This window comes from Cydia fagiglandana, chromosome 1, assembly GCF_963556715.1.
Source record: "Cydia fagiglandana chromosome 1, ilCydFagi1.1, whole genome shotgun sequence".
NCBI classification, from domain to species: domain Eukaryota; kingdom Metazoa; phylum Arthropoda; class Insecta; order Lepidoptera; family Tortricidae; genus Cydia; species Cydia fagiglandana.
The window spans coordinates 9,140,386-9,154,465 of NC_085932.1; the positions used below are offsets into that span (position 1 = coordinate 9,140,386).

At 38.7% G+C, this 14,080-nt stretch overlaps 3 protein-coding genes across 3 annotated transcripts; 2 read left to right on the plus strand and 1 right to left on the minus strand.

The window, feature by feature from the left end:
• The first annotated feature begins 2,319 nt into the window (after nucleotides 1-2,319).
• On the plus strand, nucleotides 2,320-3,483 carry LOC134670546 (protein dpy-30 homolog). The gene is made up of 2 exons (XM_063528357.1): nucleotides 2,320-2,523; nucleotides 3,192-3,483. The coding sequence occupies exons 1-2, from the start codon at nucleotides 2,443-2,445 to the stop codon at nucleotides 3,447-3,449; spliced, it is 339 nt and encodes a 112-aa protein (XP_063384427.1). The 5' UTR covers nucleotides 2,320-2,442; the 3' UTR covers nucleotides 3,450-3,483.
• Nucleotides 3,484-4,513: 1,030 nt separating this feature from the next.
• LOC134670555 (radial spoke head 1 homolog) lies at nucleotides 4,514-8,793 on the plus strand. The gene is made up of 4 exons (XM_063528365.1): nucleotides 4,514-4,651; nucleotides 5,538-5,688; nucleotides 7,681-8,154; nucleotides 8,519-8,793. Exons 1-4 carry the CDS (start codon nucleotides 4,604-4,606, stop codon nucleotides 8,755-8,757), a joined length of 912 nt encoding a protein of 303 aa, XP_063384435.1. The 5' UTR covers nucleotides 4,514-4,603; the 3' UTR covers nucleotides 8,758-8,793.
• A 563-nt stretch (nucleotides 8,794-9,356) lies between these two features.
• On the minus strand, nucleotides 9,357-12,808 carry LOC134680458 (coiled-coil domain-containing protein 85C-B). The gene has a single exon (XM_063539592.1). It carries the CDS (start codon nucleotides 12,323-12,325, stop codon nucleotides 11,084-11,086), a length of 1,242 nt encoding a protein of 413 aa, XP_063395662.1. The 5' UTR covers nucleotides 12,326-12,808; the 3' UTR covers nucleotides 9,357-11,083.
• Nucleotides 12,809-14,080: the final 1,272 nt, after the last annotated feature.

Genomic DNA, 14,080 nt, shown 5'->3' on the forward strand with positions numbered 1-14,080 from the left:
GTTTTTACACAAATTAGTCTTGATTATTGACTAGCTATGTAAACCAGCTTCTTATACTAATTATGCCCTTAATTTACTTAACAAAATACCTATAGTTAAGAAAATTTCGCGCAAAATATCATAGGCACCTGTAAAACAACACGAAACTATTATGATTTGACTGCAATACGTTTTTAATAGTTCATTTCCGGCTTGATTTATATTTTCTAATTTAAAAATTAAACTATTACGATGCCAATAACGTGTTGCGGCGTGTTTGAAAATAAAGAAATGTCGGCTGTTCGCGGCCACTGTCGAACTCAAAACTGAGGGACTACCGCGAACCACGTTCGACGTGTTGCCTTCCTGTCACACTTACCTACGAATTTACAAGTGCGACAAAGAGGCAACACGTCGAACGTGGTTCGCGGTAGGCCCTCAGGTCACGTATTTTCATTTGTTGCTTCTTTCGCACTCATGGTATGTTCACATACATGATGGCTTCCTTTTTGCACACTTCAACTATCTTTAAGCGTAAGTGTAATGGTCACGTGAATCACTGAAACGATTAGTTAACGAAGCACGATTTTATTTACAGAGAAAATTTACAAGAATATAGGACATGGCAACGTATTCAACTATTTACTATTTACAATGACAAGGTTCTAGAATAAAATAAATAATATTCAAAATATAAACCTAAATGAACCTCTTTACAGTAGTTAGAGCAGAATACGACACAGTAAGCGTCATCAACTCATTGTAGATCTGTGATTACAAGTATTGCAACTACATTTTTCAAATTTGCCGCGTTGTTCTACAGACGGAAATGTGTGCCCTACCTATATAAAATCAATTACGTATACATAAATAGTTAGAAAAACCGTTTCAGTAATTATATATAATTTATTAATGTTTAAGGACTTTGGAATTGGATTTCAATTTTGGCAATTATTTATTCTGTTATAGTTCTCATTTCACCAATTTAAACATGCCGAAATAAATGCATACCTATTTAGATAAACTTACTTTTAAGTACGTAATAAGAATTGTGTAAAACTGATTCACATCGTGCCGATATCATAGTCACCCTAATGAGTTTGACAATATTGTCTTGTATTTTTATTGTAAAATTGAATAGTTGTGACACTTGTGACTTACCTGTGAAAAGATATACCACAATCAGTAAAACTTTCACTTCTGCAACCTTTTACACAACACTTTTTACCCATTTTCTTTTATATTCCGCAAATAAATTCTGAGCGCCGCCATTCCCGTATTTTGAAAATATCTCCAAAGTATGTCATCAAGTTGGGGATACCAATTAATATTCAAAGCTACTATAATGTCTACCATAACAAAATTAATGTTTTTTTTTCTGTGCACATGCTTGGTTAAATCAGTTAATAATATTGACATTATAATTATTTACAAATTTCTTAAAATATATCAGAACCTTACTCTGAATATAGCACTTAAATAATATAAGAAGTTATTTAATTTGAGTAGTATATTGGTATAAATACTACCACAATGGTATATTTTTAACATTGGCAACATGTGCGAGTGAGACACCACGACCCACCTTTGCTATCTCAAGTGGACCGTTTTCTCTAGTCTGGTACGAACGTCTTTCTGGCTCGGTGATAAAGTTCAATTTAGTATGGCAAAAAAAGTGACAGCGCAGTCCATCTTATAAGTCCATGGGCTAGCCAGACTCTAGTACTATTATTTATTCTGTGACAGGGCCCTTAAGTCAAGTGACAGAAAGCCAATGCTGCCAATCCAATAATCTACAGCCAAAATAAAGCTCAGCTCAATAATGCCCGGCCTGATAATTCTATACAAAGGTGTGTGGGAGTGCAGTGAGGTGATGTCAGGAACATTAAATAACGACCGTATTGTGTTGAATAGGTATAATGTTTATTAGTTACATATTAATTCTATTATCATATACACGTGTAGTTTCCCGGCTTTTTCTCTGTCTGTCAACATGACAGCTAGTGTTGCCTTGGTTATATTATAAGGGTGGCTTCCCACGAATGTAGGTGGTCGCCACAGGTGCTTCTGAGACTGCCGCACTATTAGGGCTGGTGCGGTCCGTCGCAAATTCGATCGTGTGTAAGGTGGTCCGCTAAGGACGCAGCTATAAGTAAGAGCGAGAAAGAGATATATTGACCGAACCAAGGTCGCGGTCCCATACGCTCGTCTGTAACAGCTTTAACCAAGCCAAAAAATAAAATATTTTCATTGTTATCTGTGGCCTCTTGGCATTGGTAGTTACTCTGTCAAAAAAAGATAAATTGACATATTGCATACATATTGACATTAGCTTGAGTTGGTAACGCAGGAAAGCGATCTGCCAAACAACAAAATTTATTTTGCTTTAAACAAGTGTAGTCCTACTTAGAATAAAATTATAAATATTGCAGTAATTGTATGTATAATATTTAACTGCGACCGATGTCCGATACTTCTTTGCAAGCGAATCGCGAAGCCGTTAAAGAAGAGCAACCTCCGCCCAAAATACCGGATTCCGTAAAGGTTAGAAGCATAATACTATTGTTTTGTAAACTACTCAATAATTAGCAAATTCAATTCAGTTATTCTTGTATCTGTGACAGTTATTATTACTATTAATCAATAAAAACCTTGTTGATAATGTTCTTGTAGGCAATCCTAATAAAATTATTAAAAATGTAGAGATTATTTAGTAAAGTAAAATTTTATTTTTAAATCAGCTACATTCACATTGATTTAGTGGATCACACTAGGATAAACCTGCCCCGTAACTCCATGTTAGCGCATTATGTTCATAGAGATTTTTATATTACAGATTATGCCATTATTAATTTAAAATTTAATTTAAAAACTACTGTAGTTAAGCTACTAGCTACGATTTATATTTATAATATTAGTATAGCTATACCTGCGACTACTAGGTCTTATTATTCAGTTTAGAATGTTATTAACTCCTAACAGCCTCCTAGCCTAGCTGGTGACCTTTCCTATCCTACAAAGCAAGGTCCCAGTATGTAATGGCATTTAGTTGTGTGTTTGTTATCTATGTATATTGTCACCTAGAACCCATACAGGATTATAAAAGCTTAGCTTGTAGTTTGTGTGTAGTTGATCTGTGTAAGATTATCTCCAAAATAATCCTTTTTTTATTTTAACATTAAATGTTAATATTGTTTCCCTTTTTCTTGCAGAAGATAATTGCAATGGAGAAAGAACCAGAAACCAATGCTAGTCGGAAATCCCGCATAGATCTCAATGCATTACCAACAAGGCAATACTTGGACCAGACTGTGGTTCCCATACTACTGCAGGGGCTCTCGGCGCTGGCCAAGGAGCGTCCGCCGGATCCTATTAACTACCTGGCTGCTTACTTGGTGAAAAATAAGAATACTTTTGAAAATAATAATGCTGCATCAAATAACAATCCTCCAGCAAACGCTCAAACTTAATTATTATTGTAATAAATTTATGTTGTGGCAACATAATTAGAGAATTTCATATTTTTATACTATTTTAAGTTGCTTTTGGCATTAATAAGCTACTTGTCTACTTGTTTTGTTCTATGACTATTCCTAAGTGGTTTGAAATAGCCATATTTTAACTTTGACGCATGTATCATGTTGTTACTACATTACTAGTGAGTATGATTAGTTATAAATAATAGCCTTATTCTTGTGTAAATAAACTTGAGATCGGAAATCTTTCTGAGTTTATACTCTTAATTATGCCTCTTAAAATTAGTGGGATCTTCAAAACATTTTTGGCAATTATAATAGTCCAACTAATTTTTGTAGGTGATTACTGATTAACATTCCCCATCCATAACCATATTGTGAGCTGCTAGGAGTATATTTATGTCCTGTAGTGGTTTACCTATTTTTTATCTATAGTATAAAGATAGTATAGCATATAATTATTGTATCAGCAATACAATTTAAGTATACAATTTAAATTTAAAACTATTTCTGCTCGCCTTTTCGCCGCCATTGACTTGCTATAAAGTCAGTGTGCAGTTTGTGGTATGTTCAAAGAGTAAAATAATTAATAGGTATGTTTGTGGCATGTGTTGATGACACTTTAGTAAAGTCAGAAGAAGCTAAGCGGGCGAGGTGTTCAAAATTACCTTGACACACTCTTATTTTCTTAACAATAAAGTCGCGTCAAGAACATTTTGAATACCTTCGCCGCTTAGCAACTTCTGCTGCTGACTGTACTTCATTGACATGGTGGTGAAAAGGTTAAAATAAATAAATTAAAATATTTTTTTCTTACAAAATTCAAATGAGCACTGGCTGAATCTTGTAAGCATGTAGTATAATATAGTTGGTCAAGCAGATCTTGTCAGTAGAAAAAGGCGGCAAATTTGAAAAATGTAGGCGCGAAGGGATATCATCTCATAGAAAATTTGAATTTCGCGCCTTTTTCTACTGACAAGATTTGCTTGACCGTCTATAATAAGTATAATAACCTAATAACCCCTATCTAAAAAAAAAAAAAAAAAGTATAATAACCAGCGATTTTGCATCTGTCACAAAAGTCAAATTGACAGCTTTCAATAAACTTGCAAAGTGATAAATTTAGGTTTGAATATAATTCAAGATCAATGGAGGAAGAAAAAGGTGAGAAGGGAGAAGATGAGGACACTATTGGAGTAAGTCTAATTAAAATTCTATCAATATCTATATATGTACATCTAATACTCTAGAGTCTAGGCAACTATGTATTGGTATGCATAGCATGTATCATTAAGTTTCCTAAATTGATATATTTAATTACTTAGCATATTAATACCTAAGAACCAGTCACGTAAGCTAGCAACAGTAGCAACGTTTCGATTAGTCGTTGGTATTTAAAAAAACCGGCCAAGTGCGAGTCGGACTCGCGTTCCAAGGGTTCCGTACATTACTAAATTTTTAACAATATATTTTATGTATATATGTGAAACGCGAGTGAATTGCCTTTAAAAAACCCGTAGGGGTCGGATCAAAAACTAAGCAATTGGTCCGACTCACGCTTGACTACATATTTCTAATAGGTTTTCCTGTCGTCTATGGGTAAAGACCTATTTTATGTATTTTTTTCAAAATTTTAGACCCAGTAGTTTCGGAGATAAAGGGGGGGAATGGTCATTTATTATCTATTTTCTTGAATTACTTCAAAAACTGTTTATTCTAAAATTATAAAAAAAATATGTTTGAGATTCTCACATTGAGCTCTTTCATTTGATATGCAACACGATATAGTTTGAAAAACGTTATTTTTTGATTTTCTCATTTACCCCCTAAAAGTGGCCCCCATGTTTAAAATTCATTTGTTTACGATACATGTCCGTCTTTGGGTCACAAACTTACATATGTGTACCAAATTTCAACTTAATTGGTCCAGTAGTTTCGGAGAAAATAGGCTGTGACAGGCAGACAGACGCACGAGTGATCCTATAAGGGTTCCGTTTTTTTCCTTTTGAGGTACGGAACCCTAAAAAGGTTCTAATAATCTTGAGTAGGTACTTATGGTACTAACAACCGTCTATTGGACAGATATACGTAGGCCAACGTAACCAAGACGGCGACCGGCACGGCGAGGGCTGGGCCGTGCTGCCCAACGGCGACTTCTACACCGGCTGCTACTGCCGCGGACAGCGCAACGGCAAGGGCCTGTACGTGTTCAAGAACGGAGCGCGGTACGAAGGTATGCTAACAAATAGTAAAGCATTTATTTCGGTACTTTTTAGAAACCTAAGTACAGTCAGCAGCAGATATACCTGAGCGGGCAAGGTGTCCAAGAAAACATATACACTTCAATCGTCACAAAAATAAGGACATCTAAGATGTCATTTTCACGTAGGCTTTCAGTTCGTCACAAATACCTTAACTTCTGAGTTTTTCTTTAACACATACACCCTTATTTAATCACAATGACAATAACGGTTAAAAAGTCAGTGGTAACTAAGCAATCAAATTCAAGCTGCTGTCATTAATACCTACACGCACTGCCAATCACGTACGTCAGCAGCCAGGGTGCCACCAGTTGCTAAGCAGTTGTTATTTCAATGGTAACTAAGCATCAACATTTTATCTGTTTAACTTTAAAATAAATACTGTAGCACTACGAATTGACACCTCCTTTCTTAAAGAAGTATTTTATCGTTAAGTGTCAAACTTATACAATAAATAAGTAGGTTCTACTAGAATGATCGGTTTTTTTATTTTAACTGTCATATGCAGCTGCTCTTCCAAACCGTTGATCATATTATATACCTATGTTAATATATTTATTTAGCCCACTTATTGTAGTAAAATATACTATACAGGGTGGCCCATTTAGATCGGCCAGTATGGGAAAATCTGATACTATACGATATACACCGATCTCTTCTTAGGAATCATGTCATCGATTTTAGTAACACGAAAAACTGCATTCATACATTAAAAAAAATGTGTACTCAGCTCGGGAATCGAACCCCGAACGTTTTGAAAAATAAAACTAAGACTATTTCTATTTAGATATCGATTGTGTAGGTCTTAAGCAATAAATGTTACTATAAAACATGATGTCTGAAATTAATAAAATGCATTGTTTTCATATCCTTTAATTTAATTTAGTCAGTTTTCGAAGAAACCAGCATTTTTAGGGGTCTGTCCATCCATCCGTCCGTCCGTCCGTCTGTCACCAGGCTGTATCTCAGGAACCGTGATAGCTAGACAGTTCAAATTTTCACAAATAATGTATTTCTGTTGACGCTATTATAAGTAACAAGAAATACTAAAAACAGAATAAAATAAAGATTTAAGTGGGGCTCCCATACAACAAACGTGATTTTTGAGTAGTAAATATCAAATGGCATTCCGCACAGGAGTAATCTAAGTAACGCCCACTGCGGGTTCAAACCTACAACGTCCTGATAGAAAGTCGTACATACGCTACATGTGACATTATCTTCAAAAAATATATAAACTAATGCGAAATTAACATAAAACCAGAAGACAAATTAATAATAGAAATGAAATCCAAAAAAAAACAAAAAGCTGTAATCTCTAGGTGCGTACGACTGAGATTTGAACCCGCGGTCTCTGCTTTGAAAAGCAAACGCCTGTTACTGAGACCACGACGTGCCTTGACAATTGGGTCTAAATTCGGCTTCAGTTAGCTTTTGCTATGTGTCATTCGTCTTGACGATTCTGTTAAAAGAAATAGTTTGCAGTAAGTTGACCGAGAGGCTCCTGTCAAATGGTTGAAGGGCAAAACGTGAGATAGATGTATGTGATGACAAGACTGTACTGCTTTCGATGATTGTCAAAACGCTTTACCTGAAATTAGCATGGCTATCTTTTATTCAATATTCGACCATACTTGTATGTTTTAAAGTCTATTTTTCCATATTGTTCAGATATATTTGACACGTTGACCGCTTAGATACCATTGGTTTTTTGACAGCTAAGGTATCAATGACTTGTTGTAAGTGTAGAAATTAATGAATAGCGACTGTTAACATATTTGTGACACGTTGAGCGCTCACAAGTAAATACTACCATGACAGCCAACAACTTTTTGACAGTTTAAACGTTTACCTCTCTTTGAGCACCTGGAGTGTATAGCGACTTCTGCTGCTGACTGTACTCCTATTCAACACGTTAAAGTAACTTACAGCCATCCTTCACTTTGCCTTCACATTTTCTTCAGGCGAATGGCGTCGAGCGATGAAATACGGCGTCGGTACAATGATATACCCGGACGGATCGCGGTACGAGGGCGACTGGCGGTACGATCATAAGCAAGGCTTCGGCGCCTACTATTATCCCAACGGAGACATATACGAGGGCGCTTGGTTCAAAGGGAAACGCCACGGGCTCGGCACCTACTTGTTCAATGAATACCAAGTCAAATTCATGGGCACTTGGGTCGAGGGCCGGATGGAGGGACCTGGGCAGATCTTGTACCCTCGCGTACGCTTCCACGGTTCCTGGTACAAAGGCGTACCCAAGGGCCCGGGCTGCTTCGTGTTCGACACCAACTGTATGCAGCACGGGTTCTATTTGCTGATCAAGGATCCGGCGCTGGAAGAGTTAGGTGAGGGCGAGGAGGAAAAGGAAGAGAAAATGGATAAAGATGAGGCGATGGGGGAAGAGGAAGAGGAGGAATTTGACGAAACAAAAGGTAGGTAACCTAAGGTAACTAATGCGTTGTAGGATACAATTAGATATATTCTTAGAACATAATTACGAGTAGGTATCTTTTAAACCTTAAATCTTGTTTTGATATTTTGTAATGATGTAGGTACTAAAGTAGTACACAACACACTGAAAATTTCAACTGTCTACATACAAAGTCCATGAAATATATGTACCTGCAGCCGGATTGAGCTAAGTGAGACGTGGTAAATATTAGGGACTAAAGTGGGTTCGGATAGCTAAAACATCCACATACGATAAACCTATTTCGAAACCGTTCATTATCGTTTAACCCCAAATTGATAACAACGGTAACTCTCCTGGCGCCCATAGCAATATCGCAATTCCAGGCAAAATAGCAGTGTGGCGGGCTCGCAACGTGACGGCGTACATGGCGGAGTTCCTGCCGCCGGAGGCGGTGCCCCTGCCCGTGCACGACTCCGTCCCGTCGCTGACGAACGAGAGCGTGGAGACGGACGTGCTGCGCTTCGAGCAGCTGCCGGTGTTCCCGGAGCACGAGGGCGACGACGACGACTCCTGGCTGCTGCACCGCAAGCAGTTCCTCGAGGAGGCGCAGCCCAAGGAATAGACGCTTCGACAATAAATCTTATAATTATGTTCTTGACTGGTATCTTTTTTAAGGCTTGGAGAAGAGAGAACGAATCTATTCTCCTTTAACTTCTTTAACGCCACGCATAACGTGCGCGGCGCGTCATCATGAAACTTGTCGGAATGTACGTAGGTTGATATTAAGCTTTAGCGTCAGTAGACATCTTTGGTGGTCAATTGGTTCAATAACCACCTTTTTTTGAAGTCGGTCAAAAATGAACTAATTGGCTATGCGACCTGGTAACCCCACTTCTAGTGTTACTTTTTTGTAAACATGATGGCCAGAAAGTTTTGCTCCCAAAATGTAAATTGGCTATAAAGATAAATATTTTTTGAAGTTGGTTTGAGAATATCCCTGATTGATATTGCCAATAAGACCATTTCTATAAGTACTTATTATGATGGAGGATTTATTTTGATGTGTGAATTACACAACAGGATTTCAGATTAAAACACAATTTGAAAGTACCTATCAATCTATGGAGAGCCTGTGCGGTTAAGTTAGCCTACAGACTGCAGACGTTAATCCATACTTCTATAATCGGGCACAAGGTTTCGTAAACATAATGAAACTCGTAATAAAAAGTAAACCTCGAATAATTTATTAAATTTAGGCACAACTAATAATTTGAATAATAAATTAATAACATTATCATATTTGATAAGGACAGTTGCAATAAATATCTAAAGTTCTGACAGTGTCTTAAAATATGTAAGGGTCTGATTACATATTTTGATCGGGGCAAAACGAACGCTAGATTTGGGCTAATAAATGCTGAACTGAGATTTATTTAAAACTTTTTAAATGAAAATCGCCACTTGACCGAAGCGTTTGTGAAGGTCTCCGTTTCAGCTTGTTTGCAAAAATGTTTTCGTCCGGATGTTCTCATCTACAGGTCGCAATTCCAAACCGAAACTCGTGAAATTTTGTGAGCAGGTTTGATGATTAAGTAAATTTTTTTGTAGATTGAGGTTTTGGAAATTTTACATAAAGGTTTTGGAAATTTGTTTTGTGGTACTCATACTCAATATGAATATGCAACATAAAGTACCTATCTATTTCCAAAAATGTGAGTGATTTTGTTTTTTCCAGCGACTAATTTGGAGTTTCTAGAGAGGGGTAGAGCCGGGAAGTGGGCCGGGAGGTAACGGCCAACTTGAAGCGAACGGGTAGGTAGTTCGTACGATTTTGTCACGCGGGGTAGGTATATACTAAGGGATTACAGTTCACACATATAAACTTGGTCAAGCAGATCTTGTCAGTAGAAAAAGGCGGGAAATTTGAAAAATGTAGGCGCGTAGGGATAGCGTCTCATAGAAAATTTGAATTTCGCGCCTTTTTCTACTGACAAGATTTGCTTGACCATCTATAGCATACGAATCTTGCATACAATTTTGTTGAAGATATATTTCATAGAAATCGTTTTACACATCAAAGGTCAAATTCGCACGACTAATGTGTATCGAAGTGAAAGAAGAAATTTTCAAGTATTACCTATATATAGGTACCTACACGGTGTTGCAAAACGTTATTTTTTTGTTAATGTTGCGGAATTTTATATTGTCTACTTTCATTAGCCCAAATTCATGAAATTTATTCCATAGTGTTCGTCTTACCCCTAGTAACCTTTACGGTTTATCTAGAAAATACTGGCTAAGGCAAGGCAAATATTGGAATTATTAGCTTGAATTAACTCGGAAAGTCAGGTAAAAATATAAAATATTTAAGAGGAAAGGTATTGACTGGCCATTAATAGAAGTCGTCAGCCGTGTAAATTTTTTTAGCCTCATTCATTTTTAAATTAACAGAACCAATATATTAAAATACAATAGCTAACATAAGTAAGCAATAAGTACTATCCACACACTTATAATAATTAGTACGCATACCTAGAAAAAATGCTAAGCAAATACAAATAGGTGCATATGTCATCTACTGTAGCGAAATAGGAATCCACGATAGAAAATTTAAGCTTCAAGAACACTTATGAATATAACTTAACACTTGCTAGTTTTGTAACACAATTTATAGATTTGTACTTTTCGGTTTCTCATAAGATTTGTTATTAATCTCGACAAGCATCATCACACGCGTCGTTTTCATTAACAAAATCCCACCGCTCTTACATTCAGTAAACAAGGTCAACCTTACAATCTGTTGTCTGTGGGTCACGAGACCCCTCCGATCTCGCCGCGACCTCGATAGAGTCAGATTCCAATCGAACTCCGGCGGGTAACAGTATTTCGCGTATACATTTGATTTGTACTGTAGTAACTTTAGTAGTTAATAACTTCTGTAGGTTTTTTTACCGTGGAGGCGCTTGTGGTGGGGCGTCTTCTAGCTTACCCCATACCACATTGCACATTTCTCTTACGAGGGCTTGCTCACCAGAGTCTAAGTCAGGAGCTGGTCTCCTTCTTTCTCTCTCCACTCGCTCTCTGACTTCTAACACTTGCAACGCGCGCACAACCGCTTCGGGTCGCTCGCCGATGCCGCCGTTGACCCCTTTCTCTGCCTCCAATCGTCGAACCTTCTGCTCCAGGTCGCGCACGTACTGCACCGTGCGCTCGGCCAGCTGCGGGTGCGTGACGGGTGCGGCGAGTGCGCGCACCTCCTCGGCGTTGGTGCCGCTGCTGCTGCCATCGCCGTCGTCTCGCTCTCTGCCCGCCGCTCGTCCGCAGTTTACACATGTGCTCCTCTCGCGCTCCTCGTCCAAGTACAAGCACAACTCTTTTAACTCTAAATTATCTCTTATCAGTTCCTGCTGTTTATCGTCCAGTTCCCTTAGTTTGCTTTGATACGCTGAAACTTCCTGCCTCATAACCGACGCCGTGTATCTGCCGAATCTTTGCCATTCGCGTGCTAACTTTCTTCCTTTCTGTCGATCATCATCTAAAAAACAACACAAGTCACGAAGCTCCTGATTGTCGTCGCTCAGTCTTCGGTTAGCGTCCTTCAATGCTTTTATCTCGTCCAAAAGAGTCTGAATTTGACGCCGCTGGTCCGTCGAAGCTCGGGGACCATCAGGTTCCACTCGCTTAGTGAATTTGAGCATGTCAGCTGATCTCCTGTGGATCTGCTCCTCCTCGAGGTTTCGCTGCACGCGCTGGGTATCGTCCGCGCTGCGCGCGCGTGCCGTGGGCTGCCCGGGCTCGTGCACGATCGCCTTCGTGACCACCTCTCCCGGGGGTCGCAACACACGTAAAGCTCCCGGCGCTTGAGGGTACCCTACCGGGTATCCTTGGGGATACTTCGAAAAGGGAATCGATCCCCCCGGATATGCAGCAGGTTGAGCTCCTAGGGGATATTGTATTTTATTGGGGTCCACAGGTTTCCCCACGTAAGGAGGTTTGAATTCCTTCGCGGACGGGTCAATAGTGGCTAGTTTGGGACCGGCCGCGGACGGCGGAGGCGGATGATACCGCGGTGGAAAGTTGACCGGTTCCGGACCCTGTTTACCTAGTTGCTGTTGCTGTTTCTGTTTGTTGAACTGAACTCCATTTTGATTGATTGACATTGTCGTTAGAGCCGATCCGCAGACGGTCATCAGCTCAGAGAGGCCGTGTGATGTTTATGTGATTCATCTCAAAAACGGCACAGATTGCGCACACGCGAAAGCGAGCTGAGGCGGCATGGGTTCAATATTCAATACAACTATTGGTCCTTGAATGAACGGAGGAGGGGACGCCGGCTGCGTAGGCCGCGGACCGTGGCATTCGCGCAATTATCTTGTCGCGATCCGATGTTTGGTGAGAGGCACTGGTCGCTTAGATTGTCAGAGCACTGCTTGCACTAGTTGCACTTAGTTTATGTTTTAGTACAGGTGTTTTGCGGTTACGGTCTTGTTTACGCGGCGAGAGGCGGACAGTGGCCGTGCGAAGGAACGCGGCCGCGCGGGGCGCGTGTCAGTACTGGCGCGGGCCGCGGCTCTACCTGCGCGAGCGACGGAGCCTCTCGCGGTCCCGCTCTACACGTTCATCTCACCTGCACGCACACTAACACACCGTAGTCATTGACTTCAATGCTCTTGTGGTTTTCTTACAAAGATGCACACACGTAAGGTGAATTGTATCAATAATATCAGTCATCCGGATATATCGCGTTAAATCGGTTCCGCCAACTGTCTTGGAGCAACACAGAAAATGCATTTAAAATTTTAAAACATGTGCAGCATGGTGCAAATGTAGACAATTTTAGGGGCCTACTATATCAGATATATCTTACAAAAAGTAAGATATATCTGATATAGTAGGCCCCTAAAATTGTCTACATTTGCAAATAGGTAGGTAATGAGATGTAGAGCCCTTTAAGTGTGTGCTCCGTTATATTATTGTCTACATATTATCTAAGTACTTCAATATTTAATTTAATTTCAATATGCCGCAAAATGTAGATAGGTACATTAGGTACGCCTAGTGAAAATTGAATAGCAACTTCAACTTGTAACAGTTGTAACTATTTTATAGTTTGCGCTTAGAAAACTATTCACTATTACCTAAGCATCTTCTCCTAAGGCAACTATAGAACCTTGTCGCTTTAACTAATAGGTATTAGTATATACATTTATGAGTGACATACGTCACTCAATTCAGCACTGTCGTAGAAAATAAACAAATACCTATATTCATTATGACATAGTTCTATAGGAATCAACTCGGTTAACTGTACTACTACTCTGACACTTAAGTCTTTCAATCATGCACTTCTACATCAGTTCTAGCCAGAGATGGGTAGGGGTGAGTAAATACTGAGTATTTACTCGGTATTTACTCAAAGCACCCGATAAATACCCGTATTTACTCATTTAGGTGGGTAAAAACGATTGCTTATAAAATATTCAAAAAGTGAGATTAAAGAACAAAATTGTCTTTTGTTGAAGAGTGCTAACGTGTATTAACAATATCTATAAAATAAAAAGCATAGAGGACGCTTAATTTAGGAAAAAAAGGTAATTATTAGTGAGAGGAAAATTTTGTTAACAATTATGTTTTAAATAAGAAGGTATTTACTTTAAAAATATGAGTACTTAAATTCTACCGATGTTCTAGATAAGTGCATGTCGCGCAAAAGTGCGTGTTTACGCGGCACTTACGACCTTTTATTAAGGGTTTTTTAAAGAAAACTCAAAAATGGCTCAACCGATGATGTTCAAAATATTGCTTTTTGTACTCTATTATGCGGCTAATCTCCCGATATGTTTTCATATTTTTTCTGAACTTTGGTTCTAAAGTTATAGAGAGGGAAACATTATTTTGGCCTTTCGAATGGGTTTTTTTCCAAAAATATTCAATTTATCCAAAAA

Bases quoted from the DNA above. Each gene is read 5' to 3' on its own strand.
- LOC134670555 (XM_063528365.1), top strand. From the start codon at position 4,604: ATGGAGGAAGAAAAAGGTGAGAAGGGAGAAGATGAGGACACTATTGGA. The intron at 4,652-5,537 runs GTAAGTCTAATT...TCTATTGGACAG, and splicing joins AAGATGAGGACACTATTGGA to ATATACGTAGGCCAACGTAA. The intron at 5,689-7,680 runs GTATGCTAACAA...CATTTTCTTCAG, and splicing joins GAACGGAGCGCGGTACGAAG to GCGAATGGCGTCGAGCGATG.
- LOC134670546 (XM_063528357.1), top strand. From the start codon at position 2,443: ATGTCCGATACTTCTTTGCAAGCGAATCGCGAAGCCGTTAAAGAAGAG. The intron at 2,524-3,191 runs GTTAGAAGCATA...TTTTTCTTGCAG, and splicing joins AAATACCGGATTCCGTAAAG to AAGATAATTGCAATGGAGAA.
- LOC134680458 (XM_063539592.1), bottom strand. From the start codon at position 12,325: ATGACCGTCTGCGGATCGGCTCTAACGACAATGTCAATCAATCAAAAT.